General features: G+C 32.7%; 1 protein-coding gene and 1 long non-coding RNA gene across 3 annotated transcripts; one reads left to right on the plus strand and one right to left on the minus strand.

Annotated features, from left to right (window-relative positions):
- Positions 1 to 1,036: 1,036 nt before the first annotated feature.
- Positions 1,037 to 9,825, plus strand: LOC132740385 (uncharacterized). Of its 2 annotated transcripts, XR_009627148.1 has the most exons (3): positions 1,037 to 1,158; positions 8,739 to 9,080; positions 9,320 to 9,825. It is a non-coding gene; the product is annotated as an uncharacterized LOC132740385 (long non-coding RNA). The 2 variants fall into 2 exon arrangements; XR_009627147.1 differs by lacking the exon at positions 1,037 to 1,158 and having other exon boundaries at positions 8,491 to 9,080.
- A 1,539-nt stretch (positions 9,826 to 11,364) lies between these two features.
- On the minus strand, positions 11,365 to 19,733 carry LOC132740387 (uncharacterized). Its single transcript, XM_060728282.1, has 2 exons — positions 19,512 to 19,733; positions 11,365 to 13,296 (listed from the first exon to the last, which is right to left on the minus strand). The coding sequence occupies exon 2, from the start codon at positions 13,255 to 13,257 to the stop codon at positions 12,310 to 12,312; it is 948 nt and encodes a 315-aa protein (XP_060584265.1). The 5' UTR covers positions 13,258 to 13,296; positions 19,512 to 19,733; the 3' UTR covers positions 11,365 to 12,309.
- Between the last annotated feature and the right edge of the window lie 841 nt (positions 19,734 to 20,574).

Raw genomic sequence — 20,574 nt, forward strand, 5'->3', positions numbered from 1 at the left:
ATTTCTTCTGGTGAAGTCATCGAAAGTATAAATAAATTGAAATGTGGAAAAAACACAGGGAAGTTTAAAGGGGATCGGAGCGAATTCCCATGAAAAACATCGTATTAAAACGCACCTGTCCTTTAATTTTTTAATTTGGATATTTAGTACTGGGGTTTTCCTAGACATTTGGAGGGATTTTCTTTATTTTTTATATTTTTTATTTTCTTTTATTTTTTTGCCATGTGATTAAAATATTAATAAAAAGGCGGTTGCTGTTATACTAGCCTTATTTTTTTGTAGTGAAAAAAACTCGATGTCGCGCCAGGCTATGCTATTTCCAAATTAAAAGTCTCGCCGCTATACTATTACTGTATATATATATAATCCCATTAATATGCCCTGATCTTTTATTAAATAAAATGTGTATATTATTAAGAAATTAAAAAACGAAAAAGAAAGTACAATCTGGGGAAAACTATAATCGTATGAAAAAGATATCGTTTCTATTAATAAATATATTGCGAAGTAAACATTTATTAACTTACATATGAATTTTCTCAAGTACTACCATAAATATACACGTAACTATAAAGAGCGGATAACCTCTCTAAGGTCTTAAGGGTAAAAAATATGCCCACAAAAAAGGTTTATTTTTTGGGGTTTTTTTTTGGGTGTTTTTGTAATTTTGAGGGGTTTTGAGTAGAGGGCCAAACAACGTTTCCGCACCTGTGTAGAAATAAAAAAAATTTCGTTTTATTTTTAAATAAGTGGGGTTTAATTTTTCTATATGTACGTAGAGCGGAAATGGAACCCCCAACGGGATATATAAAAAAGATAATACAAAATTTACACAAAACATTGCTAAAACGTTAAATTTTTCTAGCAGTTTTTAAAAGGGAAAACAAAAACGAATTTTAAAAAAATGAAAGTAGAAAAAAATAATAAATTACAATACAACAAGCAGGGAAAGGTTTATCTCAAAATAATGATTATTTAAATCCGCCCTAAATTTATAATAAAATCATTTCATTTTTGAAAAATTAATAACGAAAAAGAAAGTACAATCCCCGGGGAAAAATCCCCATATCATTTATTTAGAAGATATCGTATCTAATGATTAAGATATTGTTATGTAAACATTTTATTTCGCACGTGCGTACTTACTACAAGCAATATGTGAGTATTAAGAGCGAATAACCTTTTGTCTAATGGTAAAATATACACCCTTGCAGTCATAATGTCGTTTTGATATGGGTTTTTTTTTCTGTTTTTTTTTCGTAGGGGGTATGTTTGTTTGTATGGTGTTGTTTTGTGAAAGAAAAATGTTAAAAAGTTGTTAAAAAGCTTGACTGAGTCGTGACCATTTGTGTGTGTTGGCTAGTCATTGATATTTGGTTGAGTTGAAATTATATTCAACTCACAAATAAAAGTAAATGGTGATACAAGAGAAAAATGAAAAAAAAAGGATGTTTCAAAGTTAAGTTATTGGCAAGACAGGGTCGTGGCTTAAAAACTTAAAGTTACAAAGAATTTTGCGAAGGTTATTTGGCCCAACTTTTTGTATATAAAACCCAAGTCGCTAGGCGAGGGTTATATTGTAAACAACCGTTTATACATGTATACGTTCACATAGCCTGTCAATAATCTTGATTAAAAATTCATTACACTGAACATTAAATTTTAGAGGTAAACACGAAATAGCATCATAATTTCACAACAGCCGTATATAGTATATAGCTTATATAAACGTCATGGTGCGCAAGTAAGACATCTAGACCCTATGACTTCTCGACCCCTTAGGATCTTAAGACGACATCTAAACCCATTGACCTTTAGACCCCTTGCAAGATGACTTTTCGACCCCTACTGACTAAGACACCCCTGTTTTAAATGTTGGACTTTAAAAGAACCGTAAATATATTTTGAAAATATTGTAAGACATATATATATAATATCTAAGTTTTTTGTTTAAATTTATATGGTTTTTTTTCTGAAATATCAGTTGCAAAATTTACATTTTTTTAAATTTAATTTTGGTGATTAATACATAAATCACAGTTTTCATTTGTTTAATTACGGACTAAAATCGGATAAAAGTCCCGTGGTTTAATATAATGGTGCTTATTTATAATTTCATCATTAGCGCATTAAGTAACAATTATTTGTTTTTTTAATAATAACAAAAATTTGTAAACTTCAGTTTATTTTTTTGTAAGACATAATAATGCTTCATTGGCAATGAACGTTTATACTAAATGAAATATTGAATTGTGTGTAATAGTTTACGGAAATGTAATTATTGACTGCGAAATAATTTACAGAAACTGTCCCCCATAGTTATCAAAATAAAAAAACAAACTATCAGTAATTTTAGGTAAATGATATTGTCTGTCAGATATTTACAAAAAATATACATGACTCACTACAAAAGCAATTAAAATTCGTTTTTGCAATGGTGAAAATAAGAAAGAGCTGTATCCAATAAAAAATAATCAAATAATAAAGGATTTATTTTTGATACACATTTAATTACTTTCATACATATTTTGACCACAGAAAAAATGAAAATTACCTTAATAAGTTATCATTGCACAACTCCCGTGTGCTAGCCTGGGTTCCAGTCTGTCGATTTTATGTTATGTTTCTGTTTGGCAAATCGAGAATGTGAATGGATGGACCTATTGGACATGTATGACACTCATGATTATTGATACTATCATAACGACGAACGAATACGGAATTTTTTAGCGCATATGTTATGAAAAAAAAATGTTATAAATAAGCAAAAACTATCAACGCCTGAATCCCAGGCTAATATAATTTCTTTCGTTTGAGCAGACGAATTAGAAAGAAATTATTTTCCCTTCAATCGTGTAAAGTCTCCGATAGGGGTCGCGATTAGCGCACGAAGTTTTCGTGCGTAACGGTAGTCAAGTTATGTGTCAGTTCAGCTTTGGGTTACTGACCATTCTACACGTCGATTATTTTTGCATGATGGAAAATGACAACGTGGCAAACGGCGACATAAATGGCGGCTTGTCTTCGCCGGGCGAAACTTCACGGGTTGAAAACCAACTTCAACGTGTTCTTGACGAATTACAAACTCAGCGGGAAGAAGTTCAATCATTGAAACAAGAACTTCAGGGCAACAGCTTCAACGTGGCTTCAGAAGTCAAGAAGTTGAGATCAGAACAAGAACTCGTCTGGAAATTCCAGGGTAACAAGATTCAATTTATTTTCAATTCAGAGCTCGAAGAATTAGCCAAACAGGCTGTTTGGGCTATTGAACATTGTAAATTCGATTATTCGAAGGAGTTGTTATCAGAACTCACTGAGAAACTAAGAAAGCGCAACAAGTTGATTAGAATCGCCGACGGAAGTCCCGGGGGCTGGGACACGGTCAGATCATACGAGGCAAATCCAATCGCAAGCGACTCGGAAGATGATGCCAAAATCAACAAGGCAGAAAACCGTGCGCTTAAACGAAAAAGGTCGAATTTCAGGGGCGGCAAGGGCGGCAAGTCTTACGATAATAATCCTGGCACATCTGGCAACTATCACGGCAAAACATGGGGAGCACCTGCACCTTCATTTCAATCAGGGCAGCAACATACGTTTCCGAGAATGCAGTCCTTTCGTGGATTCTACGGGGCAGGAAAAGGCGGCGTTTCAGGCGCGAACTACGGTACAGCATCAGGGCCATGCTACGCATGTGGAAACCTCGGCCACTTCCGGCGGGACTGTCCAAATACAGGCGGTAGAACCCAGTGGAAACAGCAAACGACAAGCAAATGAGCTAATGAACATTGACTCTTTGAAAGATGAGTATAGTTTTGATTATCAAAGATTTACCAGTGACTATTTTGAGTATGAGCAAGGCCAAAAGAAAATTATTGTTAGGGGCCGTTTAAGGCAGCATATTGATTTTTGGCGTTCAATTGGTACTAATCAGTATATACTTGATGTGATAGAAAACGGTTATAAGATTCCTTTTTATTCTTTGCCACCTGAGACTTTTTTGAAAAATAACAGGTCTGCTGCAAACGAAATTCAGTTCGTTTCCGAGGCAATTCAAGATTTATTAGATCGGGCTCTTATAGAAAAATGTTCAACTCCACCGTTTATTGTCAACCCATTAACAGTGTCTGAAAATTCTAGTAAGAAACGATTGATTTTAGATTTAAGAGCAGTAAACAAGCATATTTGGAAACAGTCGGTCAAATTTGAGGATTTAAGAATAGCTTTATCTTTCTTAAAGAAAGATTGTCACATGATAAAATTCGACATCACTAGTGCGTACCATTTCATTGAGATATATCCGCCACATACCGAATTTTTGGGTTTTTCATGGGTTGATAAAGATAATAAGATTTCTTATTACAAGTTTCTTGTACTCCCATTTGGTTTGAGCAGCGCTTGTTATATTTTTACTAAGGTTACTAGGCCCCTAGTCAAAAAATGGAGAGGAGAAGGAAAGTCTTTATTGATGTTTCTTGATGATGGTTTTGGGTGTGGCCAAGATTTCAGTAAAACAGAGCAATTAGGCGTTCAAATAAAAGGTGATTTACTTTTATCTGGGTTCATTCCAAACGTGGACAAATCTGTCTGGGTTCCAGTTCAGATCATACAATTTTTAGGTGTTCTGTTAAATTCCACAGAAGGCGTTCTGTATATTCCTGAACAGAAAATACAAAAGGCGTTTTTCACAATACACTGTATTCTGAATGCTCACAAAGTGCACAGGACAGTACCTGTTAGAAAAGTTGCAAGTTTGATAGGGCAGCTAATTTTCATGTCTATCGTCATAGGTCAAATAGGTCAAATCATGACCCGTTCGCTTAGCATAGATATCTTGAATGCTAGGTCATGGGATTGTTTTATCCATCTTTCAGATGACAGCTTAGATCAGTTACATTTCTGGAAAGAAAATTTAGAACACTTAAATCGCAAGCACTTATTTGATACTGTCAGATGCTCAAAAGTTGTTTACTCAGATGCAAGTAATTCTGGGTTCGCAGGTTACGAGGTTAGTACGTTTAACGGAGTTGCCCATGGTTTATGGTCAATTGATGAGAGTAGCAAATCTTCCACGTGGAAAGAACTGACCGCAGTTGTTCGGGTTATTTGTTCATTAACTCATATTTTTTCTAATCAAAGTATCAAGTGGTTCAGTGATAATCAAGGGGTTACATCAATAGTCAGGAAAGGGTCCATGAATAAGGAGTTACAAAGCATAGCAATACAAATTTTTAAGATCTGTATGTCAAAGTCCATACAATTGTTCATGGAATGGATTCCCAGATCGTTTAATGAAAGACCCGATTATTTATCAAAAGTTGTCGACTACGACGACTGGGGGATTTCAAATAAACTTCTGTTTTTGATTAAAAATCGTTTTGGCCATTTGTCAGTAGACTGGTTTGCCTCAGAACACAATGCCAAATTGGTCAAGTTCTATTCAAGGTTCTGGAGTCCTTCATCCTCGGGTGTAGATGCTTTTACCGAAAACTGGGGATTTGAATTTGGATTGTTTGTACCCCCAATCTCGCTTATAGGAAAAGTTATTAGAAAAATGAGCGCTGATCAAGCAGTAGGTGTACTTGTAGTTCCATGTTGGCCATCGGCGATTTTCTGGCCCGATTTGTGTCCAAATGGAAATTTTATTTCAAATGTATCAGACTGGTTTGATTTGCCAACTAATAGGTCGTATTATACGGCATGTAGTAATGGAAAAGGTCTATTTGGTAATGCAGATCTGAAGTTTAGAATGCTCGCTTTAAATCTTAATTTTAGGCACAAGGGAGATCAGCGATGCGCGTCATAGGACTTGTATTAATGATCAATTGTCTCCCTTAGATTGCACATGACAATTTTATGTTGTAAATATCTTGTAACTTTATCTATTTGTTGATTAAATTATAGGTAGCTTTACCTTACAAAGTTATGAAGGCAGCTTTGTCGTGAATAAATTTTAAAGGCAGTATTTGCCGTGAACAAGTTATAATGGCAGCTTTGCCGTGAACAAGTTATAATTACAGTTTTGTCGTGAAGAAGTTATAAAGGCAGCTTTGCCATGAATAAGTTATAATGGCAGCTTTGCCATGAACAAGTTATAAATGCAGTTTTGCCGGGAACAATTTGTAATGGCAGCTTTGCCGTGAACATGTTATAATGGCAGCTTTGCCGTGAACAAGTTATAATGGCAGCTTTGCCGTGAACAAGTTATAATGGCGGCTTTGACGTGAACAAGTTATAATGGCGGCTTTGGCGTAACAATTTATAAATGTTTAAGTGTCTTATTATCTCTCTATTTAATGAAACTATAATAGTAGATTGTAACGAATTTGTACACTCTAGTTTGTTGTTGTTCTCATATACTAATTATTCCGTAAGTTATGTTATTTTAGGAACATATATTATTGTCTCTATATAATGTTCTATACAGACATGATAATTAAATCTTTGTTTTATACATCTATTCTTACAGAACCATAGAGAAGAGATCGAACAGCTACCAGATGTTTTGGCGGACAAGGTGGACCTACTCCCCGACGTTTTACAAAGATCACGAGCAGACAACACGTGCAAAAAGTATGAACATGCATTTTTTCGTTGGAAAAAGTGGGGCGTGTGTAACGGGCTGGGGAGTGGGGACATTTTGCCCGCTAAAACTCTGACTGTAGCAATATATCTTACATCTTTAATTCAGACTGCAAATACTCCGAGTCCAATTATAACAGCATTTTATGCCTTAAAATGGTTTCATGATATTTTTGGTTTGAGGTCTCCGACTGATTCTAAGACCGTGATTAATGTTCTTGAAGCAGCCAAAAGAATCTTGGCAAAACCTACCAATAAAAAGCTACCCATGACAGTAGACATTTTACTAGCTATGTACAACAGGCTGTTTGAGTTTGGCAATTTAAAAAACCAAAGAATTATTTGTGCATCTTTATTAGCGTTCGCAGGTTTTATGCGCAGTTCTGAATTACTGAATATAAAGATATCTGATTTGATATTTGAAGAGACATATTTAGCTATTTTTGTTGAAGGAAGTAAAACTGATAAATATAGAGATGGTTCGTGGATTATGATTGCAAAATCGGGTACTTGTTTATGCCCTGTGCGTAATACTCTTTTGTATATTGAATGGGCAAATTTTCAGAACAATGATCACTTATTTTGTAATATAAGTAGTACTGCTAAAGGTTATACCATTAGGAAGGATCACAAAGTTATGTCTTATACTACATTAAGAGATCAGTTTAAAGCGGCTTTTGCACCGCATGTTAGTAATTTATCACAATATTGTTTGCATTCTTTGAGGTCTGGTGGCGCTTCGGCGGCTGCAAATAACGGTGTAAAAGACAGGATGTTTAAACGCCATGGGCGTTGGGTTAGCGAAAGAGCTAAAGACGGATATGTGAAAGATAATTTAGAAGAAAGGCTTTCTGTGTCTCGTTTATTAGGTTTGTGATATATAATGCCATACTGTGGTTATGTTAATACATATGTGAATTATTGTTTTGTTTCGCCAATATTATAAGCAATCAGTACTGTGCGGCAATTTAACCCGTTCTTTTAATTTTTTCAGTATAGCGACCCAAGTGCTTTCCGCAATTAAATATGAAATTATGAAATGATAATTGTGTTTGTTTGTTTCTTCTTAGTTAAGGAGACGATATAAGGTTTAAGGGAAATATAATTTCTTTCGTTTGAGCAGACGAATTAGAAAGAAATTATTTTCCCTTCAATCGTGTAAAGTCTCCGATAGGGGTCGCGATTAGCGCACGAAGTTTTCGTGCGTAACGGTAGTCAAGTTATGTGTCAGTTCAGCTTTGGGTTACTGACCATTCTACACGTCGATTATTTTTTACGTTCTATAAGTAGATATATTGGCGAAACAAATCTTGTGTCTCAATTTAAATCATTATGTTTATAGTATGTGACAATTCTTGAAGAATTTGAATATTTATCTATAAATGTGTGATGAACGTTTTAATATACCACATAAGTGTTAAAAGTTCGCGAATGGATTCATTCGTGAAGGACAATGTGTTTCATAAATAATGAAATGAAATGAAGGACAGTAGTGCATTTAATAAAAACATTATAATGACAATGAATATATATATGTGTGTGTGTGTGTTTGATATTATGTACAAATGTGTGGTTTGGTCAGTATAGCGACCCAAGTGCTTTCCGCAATTAAATATGAAATTATGAAATGATAATTGTGTTTGTTTGTTTCTTCTTAGTTAAGGAGACGATATAAGGTTTAAGGGAACCCGTGTGCTTGTTTAACGTCATACATGTATGTGTTTAATCAGTGACACGTGATAAGATATACACCGGCGCGTGCCGTTAAATAATCAAGTTATCGGTCATACATGTATGTGTTTATTCAGTGACACGTAATAGGATATACACCGGCGCGTGCCGTTAAATAATCAAATTATCGGTCATTAGAATAATACATGTATTATCAATAAAAACATGACTTTAAAGTTTATTAGTACGTATTTACAAAATTAAATTGGTAAGGCGTAAATACGTACTAATAAATTTTAACCAGCTTAGTTTTTTAATGTTTTTTTGCTAAAAGTCCATTTACTAGACTGATTAACAGTTTGCCGGTTTACCAAAGTAAATGTGTAACGATTCATTTGAAATACTACAATCCTATTGGACAAAAAATAATTTCAAACACTATTTTTTTTAATTTTGTTATAAGATGAAAACTTTGTATTTTGCAGGTATCAGTAGAATCAATTATTACAAGGCACGTAAACGTTTAAGCGTCGTACAGTTCACTTGTATTATTTGCAGTGACGCTCCTTCAGACCAAGCAACGCCTGATCATGACAATGCCGTTGATTATTCAATTTCGGGAGCCGCTTCTTTTCGTTATGATGTCTCGTCGGCGGAAGCAAGACTACATTGCTGTTGTCATATCAATCATTTATTATTCTTAGTATGAATGAAATTTACTTGAATTGAATTTAACTAAATTGCAGTTCATCATATTTCAGTATATCAATATAAATATTTTATAATACAGGTATTGGAGACTGTTCGTACCAACAACGATACAGAGGGTATGCACTATTTTTGTTATCTTGTTAATATGAAAAATTAATAAGTAATATATAAAAAGTAAAATTATATTTTAATTTTATACAGATAATGTCGTCAATCATTCTTAATAAAACCTAATGATTGAATTGTGACGCAAAAATAAAATATAAAGACATTGGAGAATTTATTTTGCACATTTTTATGTAAAACTGTTTTTGTTTCGTTTGCTAATATTGAATATACGTTGTTATTTTTCTAGGATGGCATAGACGTCTTAATAGCCAGGCTGGTCGAGGCGTGATTCCCTTCTATGTTCTTCTCACGTTACTATTGCAAGAGGCAAAGCTAGTGAACATACATCTACAATTGGTCACGTAAGCTGGCGTCGTTCGCTATCGAAGGGAAGTTAACATAAACATGGACGCAAAAGATGGACCTATTGGACATGTATGACACTCATGATGTTGTTTGTAAGGAATTCCTTCTAGAAATAGGGTCGATTTACGGAAACTTTTAGACAAGGAAATGTGTAATTGGAAAAAGATTATAGACGCTGTAGAGCAATAAGACGTACACAAATACAGTTTCAAAAAGTGTATATATTGTAAATATTGTAGTAATTGCATGCATGTATATAAAGAGAATGATAGTGTCTGCGTATTCTATGTATTGTTATTTCAATGTAATGTGTGTACATGTATATTTTTTGTGTTACTCTTTTTGTAAATAATATACATAAATAATTAATAAAAGGCTGAAAATGTTCTAACCTAGTCATTACTTTGTGTTTTATTTTTAAAAACGCACGGTTTTTCCTAATATAACAATACATTAATTAAGGGGTCGAAATGTCAGGTATATTTAAGGGGTCTAAGTGTCTTAGGGGTCTAAGTGTCAAGGGGTCGAGTTGTCAAGGGGTCTAGATGTCATAGACTCCATGGTGCAATGTTACCATTGTGCAATAAAATAGTGCCAGGAATATATGCTTATGTACCGGTTGGTTATATAAATTCATTTCCAATGAATGTTTAATATAATTTATATACGGTAAATTTATGTTGTTTCCATGACATTATGGTCTTTAATGAAAGAGTTTAAATACCGGATGTCTATTTTTTTTAATACAACTAAATAAGTTTCTTAAACAAAATAATACGTATCGGAATGAAAAATATTAAACTGCTATTTTTAGTTAAGCAAATATTTCGTGCATGTGTCATTACTCTTAATAAAATATACACAAACATTTCACTCATACAGGCATAATGGACATATTGTTTTTTATGAATTAAAAAAAGTTTGTACTTTACAGGATACACTTTATAATTCATTACATTGACTTTCATTAGTATATTATATCTATTTAAAAAGAGCACATAGACAAAACAAATAAAAAATTAAATACTGAACTTATGTATCTTACCAAGATCATAACTTTCTAAAATAGACATAAAGTATTTATATTTTGTTGTTACTGTATAAATAAGAATGGTTGATAAAATGGGTACCACTTTTTGTTATTTGTCAAGATAATAGTTTCCTTTATAAGTGTGTAAATGTGTATAATATGAAGTCATTTGTACAGGTAGAACAATCAAAATGCCTTATTTAAATGCGCATTAAGGGAAGCCAATTTTTAGAAAATGGATACTACAATACCTTTCATGGCATTCGTAGTGGTTAGTAAGGGTGTTAAGTATAAAGCTATTGGTATAGCTATATTCAACGTCTAAAAATGAAAACTGAAACTTCAGTTGTGTAACTTGCCAAGGTTATGTCCCATGTACGTTAGATATGCATAGTATGGTGCAATTTTTACAAATAAAACTTAAGATATATGAAACTTTTAACAATAGGAGAACAACACCAGGTTCCATTTTTCTTGTAGGTGAAAAGGGAAATAACTTCAAAATGTGGACCTCCCAGTTAGGTAACTCGACAAATCATGTACTTAAATGTTAACAATGTATACAAGTAAAATAAATATCAAACTTGCAGAAATAGCCTACCCATAACTATTATCAATATGTTGAAAGGGATATAATTTGGCGATAGAAGCCATGTGGCTTGTAAAGATCATTCACTTTGTATTAAGTGTAAATTATGAAGCTTTTGGTATAGGTTGATCTTAAGATACTATCAAATTCCCCGGTTGAGGTAAAACACGTACAGACTGAGGGACTGACGGCTAACAGACGAAGGTTTAAACCAAATAATGAATATTTACAACACTCGCACATATTTTCTAGAGGTAATAGGGTTTGTATGTTATTTTCACTTTTTTTTAATATGCCCACCTCTCACACTTAGTTTAAGGTCTCAGCTTCCTAGCTTGTATTTTCCGATTAGACAAGTGACACTTCTGGACGGATTTTCTACTCATTTATTCACATCTATAAGTTTTTAAGTTTACAAAACAAGACAAAGTATGTATCTGTTTGAAAAAAACAATTGAAAATGCATGTACATTTTTATTAATCACTATCCATTCCCTGACATAAATAAATGTTCAACATCACCCTAACACATATTCAAGTTAAATGTACATGTATAATAACTTATTTAACTTAAATCTATCAACTTATCAAATTGCCTGTTAAAATGAATAACTAAACATGTTTAAAAAATCATCTTACGCTTAACATTATTAAACTTTATCATATTCTTGACACAAACACAAAAATAACAAAAGTTTACAGTCTTGTTTGAAAAATATAGATGATTGAAGATAATTTTTGTATCAGTTATGTAGAAAAAAAATAAATACGTCTTCATCATTTAAAGATAAGTCTTACTAATTTTATCTTAATCTAACTTTAGGACCATAGTTTTTAAATAAAAAGAAACAAACCAAAGAAAAGCATATCTGAATGGAAACCCGTATTTGTCAGATTTGATAAAACAGAAAGATGGTTATAATTTTCACCTTTCAATGGGCAAATTATATTTTCATAAAATATTTGTCTAGATGCAATCCAAAACTGAGAGAAGTTTACTATCCCGATTTGGAAATAATGTAAACCATAAATGGACCAAACAAAATGATTAAACAAGTAATGAATAATGAAAGCCCTAGTAGGCCCTGACACCACGCCCGACATAAGCTAAGTGTCTTCTTTAAAAATGAATACTCTTCAGAAAGGAGGTTCTGCATTCGGTATTAAATACCTTAAATTAATGTTCATTGTACAATTTACATGCTTATAAATATCAATCACAGGGGTATTTCGTCTATGATTAGACACAAATTCACTTCTCGTATTCCTTACATATCTGTTGAGAAGCACGATTCCTTTTCAAAATTTCATCCATAAATAGTTTTGCTTTATCTGAAATTATTGCAGGCACCTTTTCATTTAGCGAAAGAAACTTTAACTTTCTTTCAATTTTTGAGGCTATGAAAGGCATACGTCCAGCTTGAAAATAATCAAACTCTTCACAGAGTATGCGATGTGTTACCATCCAATGTAGACGATCGACAACCGGACTAAAAGTATTGCTCACTAAATCGAGTTCTTGAATAACGATTATCTCCCCGTTAGTTAATTCGTCAACAGTACTGCCAATATTGCACCTGTTGTCAATTTGTTTTGTAATGTTTTCCACAATTACTGTATGTAATCTATTTGCTTTAGGTTTAATGAAACAGGGAACATTGCAATGTTTTATCAAAAAGTTTAAATATCGGAAATGCCGAATTACGTAATTCGGATCAGAGTTCAGTTTTTTCTGATCCTTTTCAATTTCGCACGAGGTAACTTTCCAGTGCAGTGCGACTGCAGTCATTCCGTAAACTATGTGGTTAGACAATGGGCGAATAAATTGAAGAACTTGATATTCACAGCGAGACAGTTTAGACAGACTGGTGTTCTTACAATATTTCTTATCTATGCCGTTTAGTATAAGATCAAGCCATTGTTTTGCCACGAGTCTAGTTGCATCTGGTACTCCCTCTTCTGTGGCGAGGAAATGCAAGCTTCGAGACATTTGATGAAGATTTCCGGCTTTGAAAGCTTCATACTCTTTACAAAGGGAACTGTGAGTAACTTTCCAGTGTAAGGATACGACAACAGGATCGTGTGATACATCAATAACCTTGATGGATAGAAGAGCTTTTTTCTCTGCTTTTGTAAGTTCGTCTTCATTGCTTTCTAAATTATACCTCTGGGATATTGTGACCAGAATGTCGTCGTCCATTCAGACGGTTTGTACGTTAAATTTTATAAACTTCGTTTTCTGTAAACAAAAACAAACATTTGAATACAATGACAAAAACATCTCTGTTATGAACATGCTGATGTACATGTGTTAATGTAAATAAATTTATATGACTTAATGACTGATAATATTTGAGTATTTTTTTTCTTAAGTAACCACAATCTTTTCTCCTTACTTATACCTACGTATACACTTTGTATATCCGTAATGCAGGAATGTGAAAATATCATAGGAATTGTGCAATGGTAACAGCGCATCTGAGCAATATATTCCAAAAACCGACCAAGACGGTAAAATAGCAGACCAATATAGTAAATCAAATTGAACGAAATAAATAAAATAAAATAAATAAGCGCATGCGTCTGTTACATATATTTTATGCCTCATTCAAAATATTTCAATGAATATATATTTGTTTTTAAGATAACTCGCGAAAGCCACCTTAGCTACCTTACGGAAAAAGATTTGATTAAAACAGTAACGCATATCTTATATTACATTATCGTTATTGTATGTATTTGTTTGTTATTTGGATTTTGTGTGTTCTTTTATTATTTTTTATTTACTGAAGGCCTCTAAAATTTATTCGGTTTCCTGTAAAATTTACAGAGAAGAACTAAATCTAAGAAGAACTTCCATTGGCCATTTAAGATTACAAACTGAAGTCTGGGAATCTCATTGGCCATCCTAGAATAAAATGTTAAGGATGGTTCTTGCCATTATAAAGTAAAATTTAAGGATAGTTCTATATTCAAAATTCAAAATGATAGTTCTTGCCATTATAAAATAATTTGTAAAGGATACACATGTAGTTCTTTACCTTTCAAGTTAGATTTTTAACCATATTCCTCCCACAAAACATTTAACACTGAACATTCTAATTTACATAACAACTTACTGAGTTTATTTTACACAAGAACTTACTAAATTATAAATTTGTTCCAAATTAACGAGACCACAAATAACGTTCACGATCCTGTAAGTTTACTCTTGTACATATGAGAATATTGAAAAACTATGGTGGCTGATTTTCGCCATGTCGTATTTTCGCTTTGCTAAAATGCGAAAACACGAAGTTCGTGTTTTTGCTTTTAAGCATTTTGGAGGCAAAAAAGCGAAAAGATGAGCAGAAGAAGAACGAAAATACGACACTTAAAAAATATGTCGTGTATTTGCATTTCATCTGTTATATTTCCGCTTTTTCGCGTTCAAAATATAAAAATGCGAAAACACAAGGAGACGAAAAAGTATAACTCTGTCGTCGGTAATCGCTATTGACCCACCATTAGCGGTAGGTACATTACGGGGACACCAGTGAGGAGAGGTTTCGGTAGAAACCGTAAGGTTACGGTTATAACCGTAACTCCGCCCTCTACATCCAACATGGCTACTGTAATAGCAAAAAGCGACAATGAAGCTGAAAAAATGATTTTACAACTTGAAACTTAAAACAGTGTCCGATTTGTGGCAAGGAAAAATAAGAAGAAGGGTGTAAGCTGGGCTACGGTAAATACTTTTGCTGCTTAGTTTATTTACAGCTTTTTATATATGTTAGTGTATTTCGAAACACACGTTCAACAGGACGTTTCGTCCCAAAACTAAATCGGCCCAAAGACATTTCAGCCTTTTTCTATGTTAAGTAGAGAGAAAAACAGGTACAATATTTCAATACAGAATAACCAGAGAAGAAAAATTCTACTTTTGTAAGTAAGAGTTAGATGATATTAACTTTTTCCAGCCTAAATCTTGCAGTAAAAATATCTTTTTCCGTTAACAAATGCGATTTCTCACCACAATTTTCCAGAAAAATGCCCTTTTTGTTGACATCGAACAACGATTTTAAAGCTTACCATATAATATACGACCAAATCCACTTAATTCTTTGAAGATCTATTATCTTAGTACCAAATAAAAAAGAAATACCCGTTTTGAACACATCGGTTAAGAAAATATTGACAATAGAACTGGCACTGGTGTAGTTTACTCATTGTACGGTTGCTTGCTAAATCTGAAAAACAATTCGTCCGGTTGCTTGCGAGGTCACTGTACTGTTGCTTGCGAGCATATTGGCATTATATATCGTCTAGATAGTTTGAAAATTAACTTCTCAGCAATGTTTTAACACTAAAAATGTATTACTTTATTAAATTATGACATATTCAAGTTTCAACGGTGTAAGTCTGCTTTGAACATTAATTTTCTTTACCCTATGTTAAAATAGTTGCAGAGATGGTTATAGAAACAAAAGCGACACCTTTTTAAAACTTCCAGTTTCTATACAGTTCTAATTCTACAACTACTACCTTTCAGATCATGGATGACTCATTTGTTTTAAACGGGCTTGACGAAATCTTTCAAGAAAGTGAAGTTGAAACGACGGCCATGCCAGAGTATAAATTTTGAATATGCGATTATTGCACCGACAAGAAAGGTAATTTAACGCGACACATATATGTACATGATACGAATTGTAAAAAGAAAGATGACAGAAAGCGGTTTACGTGTGAAATATGTGAGTATAACACTGGGAAGAAATACAATCTAGAAAGACATATAAAGCTTCATGTTGATACAGACGAAAGTGCAAGTAAAACTACATTGATGTGCGATGTATGCGGAATGCAGTTCTTGTCTTAATTTGGAATGGCCTTGCACACAAAAAATGAGCATTTAAAACAATTCAAATATAAATGCCAGATTTGCAAGAAAGGATTTAACCAGTTGCTTCCATATAAGGGACACGTATCATCGCGTGTTAAACACACCAAACAGAAATGTGAGAAATGTAACCTGACTTTTCAACATAAAAGCAGTTTAGACCGCCATAAAAAGATTATACATGATGACGTCAAATATGATTGCGCCGAATGTGAGCAACACTTCACTAACAAAAGTCACCTCAAAGATCACAAGAAAGTCGTTCACTGTGGCCTAAAGCTTCAATGTGATAAGTGTGTCAAGTTTTATAAATGGAGGCCAGGCCTTAATCATCATAAGAAAACTGCACACAATTGAAGAATTATTTTGATTTTCAAAGAGCATATAAAACATATAGCATCTCTTTACCGGCGTATATGTAACTGATCTTAATAAATGTGTTATTTGTTATTATCATCACAATTATTTTAGACATTTGAATTTTACAAAACAAGAAGTTGTGATTTAGGCATCTGAACTCACTTAATAAATATTTGGTCATCAATCATGAAGATTAATAATTACTTATCTTAAATAGAAGTTGCATTTTGATATTATATATACATGTAGGACTCGGGTACACAATATAAATATACATTTGCGACAATTTAAGAATACGACAATGTGAATTTGAAAAGATAAAACATACCAATCAATGTTACACTTAAATATAGCTTTGTATATTGTCTGTTTAAACTTACTTTTATAAAAGTCCATCTCTTCAACGTGTATACATGTACAGTTATTACTATATTTTTTATTTTATTTTATTATTGCTGAGCAGGTACACTCGACATTATTTTAATACTGTGATCATATCTGATTTTCTGTGATTCATTTATTTATTTATTTTTACCATTTTCTAATGTCTTTAATAATTCTAAATAATAATAAACTATTTTGATAATATTACCATGATTTTTTATTTTCAACAAGACTCATTTTGTAGTAATATGTAAAACTTAGGTTGTAAAATGACACACTGGTTTATCTTTGTCGTAATGTCCATTATCAAAATTTTACATTACGTTTGAAATGTCAATATGCCTTCAGATATGAACAGCTTTCAAGAAAGAAAAACGGTCTACGGTCTAAGACATCTGGTTGAATTGCACATGATTAGTATTAACCTACAAAAAAGAGAAGGGGCCTCGTCCTTATTCTTGGGGAAATATGTGTGATTTTGGCATACTTTGGGAAAAGGGGTCTCAAATTTAACACAAACTTTTAACAAGTTCTTCAAAACAGAAAAGCAAAAAGCAATGGGAAATACTTATAAGGCAGTAAAAGACCTTAAGTCAACACCATCATTTAATTTTGTTCTAAATTCTAAGGGAAATTTCAAAAGACTGGGGAATTTTGAGGACAAAACTGGGGGAAAAAGAGGCTAGTTTGGTTGGGGAAGCAGCCTATATGCGGCCTCTACAAAGAAGGGTTTTTTGGCCCTGACAATAACATTAAATATACGTTGAACATCATGGCATGTAAATATGTTAACTGCAATTAAATTCAATCACTTAAAGTATATAATTATTAGAGTCGCAATTTACCATCACAAAGTTTGACATACATTAGTTATTAAACCAACATATAATTTTTTTATGGTTTAAATGCATGGTGAATGCCATTATTGCTCCGCGCCCACAGGCGCGGAGCTATTTGTGTTTACTTTTTTTTTGTCCATTGGCCCGGATTTTATCAGGAGGTAGGTAGGTAGGTAACTTTAATCTGCAATTTGAACATGAGGTGTATTGTTGTTTTTTTATGAATGGTTTTAAAGCAATTCAGCAAAAAAGTATATTGATCTCCCAATAAATCAATTAACAATAACTTTTTTATGTAGCTTTTATAAATTTGACTCGCACGAACATGATGTTAGTGAATTTCCACATACCTGCCTGAAATTCAGGTAACAGTCTTCTATCAGTATTGCAAGAAACCATTTTTTTTTAATTTGACATGGAAAAAAATGCATGTAATAAAACTATATTATAATATTAGCCCCTTTGTTACTATTTGTATATTTGTTACAATTATAATAATAATAACGCAGTTTTGATATTTTTATCATCTTATGTTACTGACTACAGTGGTGACACAAACAGAACACAGTACAGTCCTGTCACATAACATTTACAAGTCTTGTAAGTCTTGTTTGTATTCAATGGAATTACTTTTCTTACCAGGTAGGCATCAGTGAAAGCATTTTTTTCAAATTAAATATCTGGCCCCTCTTTTTAATTATGGACAGTGCATAAGGTAAGTATAATTATGCAAAATAAGTTTACAAAACATTCGGAAAAGATCAACAATATAACATAATCTGAATATAACATGACCTTTGCGTATGAATAATTTGGTAAGCTATCTGTAATTATTGCATTTTTTGCGCGGAGCTTCTCAATTGCTGCATTGCAGCAACATTTGTACTTGTAACCTTTGAAATGGGCCAACTGTTCAAGAATTGTGTTTTTAATTGTAACAAAACTTGTAGCTTGCTCCCAGGCAACCGTACAGTTTTTATTCAACTCCTCATAAGCAACCGTACACAGGGGTAGCAAGTAACCGTACAGTGAGGGAACATCAACAGTTGCTAATTTATTGTCAATATCTTCGCAATCAAGACGTTTACAAATAACATAATTTTTTGGTGCTTAGAACATAATTCTCGATAGCATCAAAAAGATTTGTTCAAATATTAGGTTTAAAGCTTTGAAATCTTCGTTTGATGCAAACAATTTTGATTTTTTTTCGGGAAATCTGTGTGAGAAACCGCATTTTGTCTGAAAATATATGTTAAAATATCAGCATATTGATTATGAATAATTTAGTTTATGTCAGTACCACACATATAAGTAAAAAAATCCGATGATTTATCTATTTTGACAAGTTTTACAAGTTTTTCAGCCTTGTCCTGCGTTTTACGATGTATATTTCGCTCGCAAGCGGAAGTCACTGTGGACGATGGAGTGTACGCTGAGCATTCATCTTTTCGCATTTTGGAGGCAAAGAAGCGACAACACATAGCGTAAATCAGCCACCATATAAACACACCAAAATATCCGAACTTAACAGGTACCCTTAGTTTATTATGCTCAATAAGTGTCAAATATATTATAATATGATCCTTGATGTGTTTAATGCATAGATCCCTGACCTGTCAAATTCTAATTATTAGATTAGTGGATACAATAAGAATTTCACCGCAACCTATTTATTAACAAAAGAGCACATGTCAATGTTTGAGGTTAAATCTATTGTTATTCATATAAAAGATCAGAGCGGGAGTGTATCAATTGATGTAATGTTTACATATTTTTGCATATTAATAAAGTATTCAAAAATCAAATTGCCTACCGACTGCGTACATGTTGGTGTTAGAATATAGTTCTCTTTCCGAAACGCGATAGTTTCATTTAGAAACACATATATCTTACAGCAGTGTTCCATTTTTCTTAATAATCATTGTTAAATCTTACCATTGATTATTCTGTCAATTATAACAAAAGTATTTTTATATAAGAAAGAATACTTACGATTCTCCTCTGTACGAGTTACAAATCCGTGGCTTTTTATTATATCAAAGCCAAAACAAAAAAACGTTCTTTTTTATAAACTTCCTATTCAAATTTCGTTTTGTTTAAACCTTGTTTAAAAAAAACAATATATACTTATATAGATAAAATTTTAATGGGCGTCGATATAAATACGACTGAAAATAAAATGGTCGAAACACCCCAATATGACATTTACAAAAAAGACGAGGTTGGTCAATATAGAAAGATATAATGATAGCTATAATCAAGGTATTTGATAATTATCACAATTTTCGGGGGAAAAGAAACCAAAGAAAGAGTTATAATTTAGAACTTATAATTACCTTCAATGTGGTAGTGATAAAAAACCATTATTATAACAATTGTTAAAATTACTTAGATAATAGTTATCGGACATTTGACAGTTTAGATATATAATGTACACATATCTCTGTTTGAGCGCATCATTTATTTACATTTATTTTTATGGTGAAATGTAATCTTTTTTAAGACCAAATAAACAAATCATGTAAGCATACCAGATATATTTTGATATTGAACAAAAATGGTATTAAACATTATCCTATAACATTCATATTGTGTAGAGGTATTTCACTTTTCACTCTCGTTAAGTAATAAATCACTCGGTCAACAGGTTATGTAATATTAAAAAAAGAGAAATCTTCCTAAAATATTTTTTCCTCCAGTTCATCCTTAATTAGACACATTTTGTCATAAAGAATTATATATGTAAAAAATTAATTAAGGGTCTTTATCCTTTCAGTGGCCAACCATTTCTCAAGCATTTTCATAATGACCCCCGCCTCCAAATATGTGGTCTGTCAACAAAACGGAAATGTGATTGAATAAAAGCACGAAATTGAAGGGAAGTTACGTCATGCTCATTGTGCTATGGTAAAACATGCACGACAAAAATAGTGATCCTGTTTATGTGTCTCGTGCTCTCTTCCATATTACTTTTCGAAAGAAAAACATTTTGACAGGAAAATTCACCTAACACAAACATGCTCAGAAAAATGTTCTTTTGATGGGGTTTTTTTTG

The sequence above is a fragment of the Ruditapes philippinarum genome, unplaced genomic scaffold, assembly GCF_026571515.1.
Source record: "Ruditapes philippinarum isolate M1 unplaced genomic scaffold, ASM2657151v2 ctg5516_1_1_1_1, whole genome shotgun sequence".
NCBI lineage: Eukaryota > Metazoa > Mollusca > Bivalvia > Venerida > Veneridae > Ruditapes > Ruditapes philippinarum.

Bases quoted from the DNA above. Each gene is read 5' to 3' on its own strand.
- LOC132740387 (XM_060728282.1), bottom strand. From the start codon at position 13,257: ATGGACGACGACATTCTGGTCACAATATCCCAGAGGTATAATTTAGAA.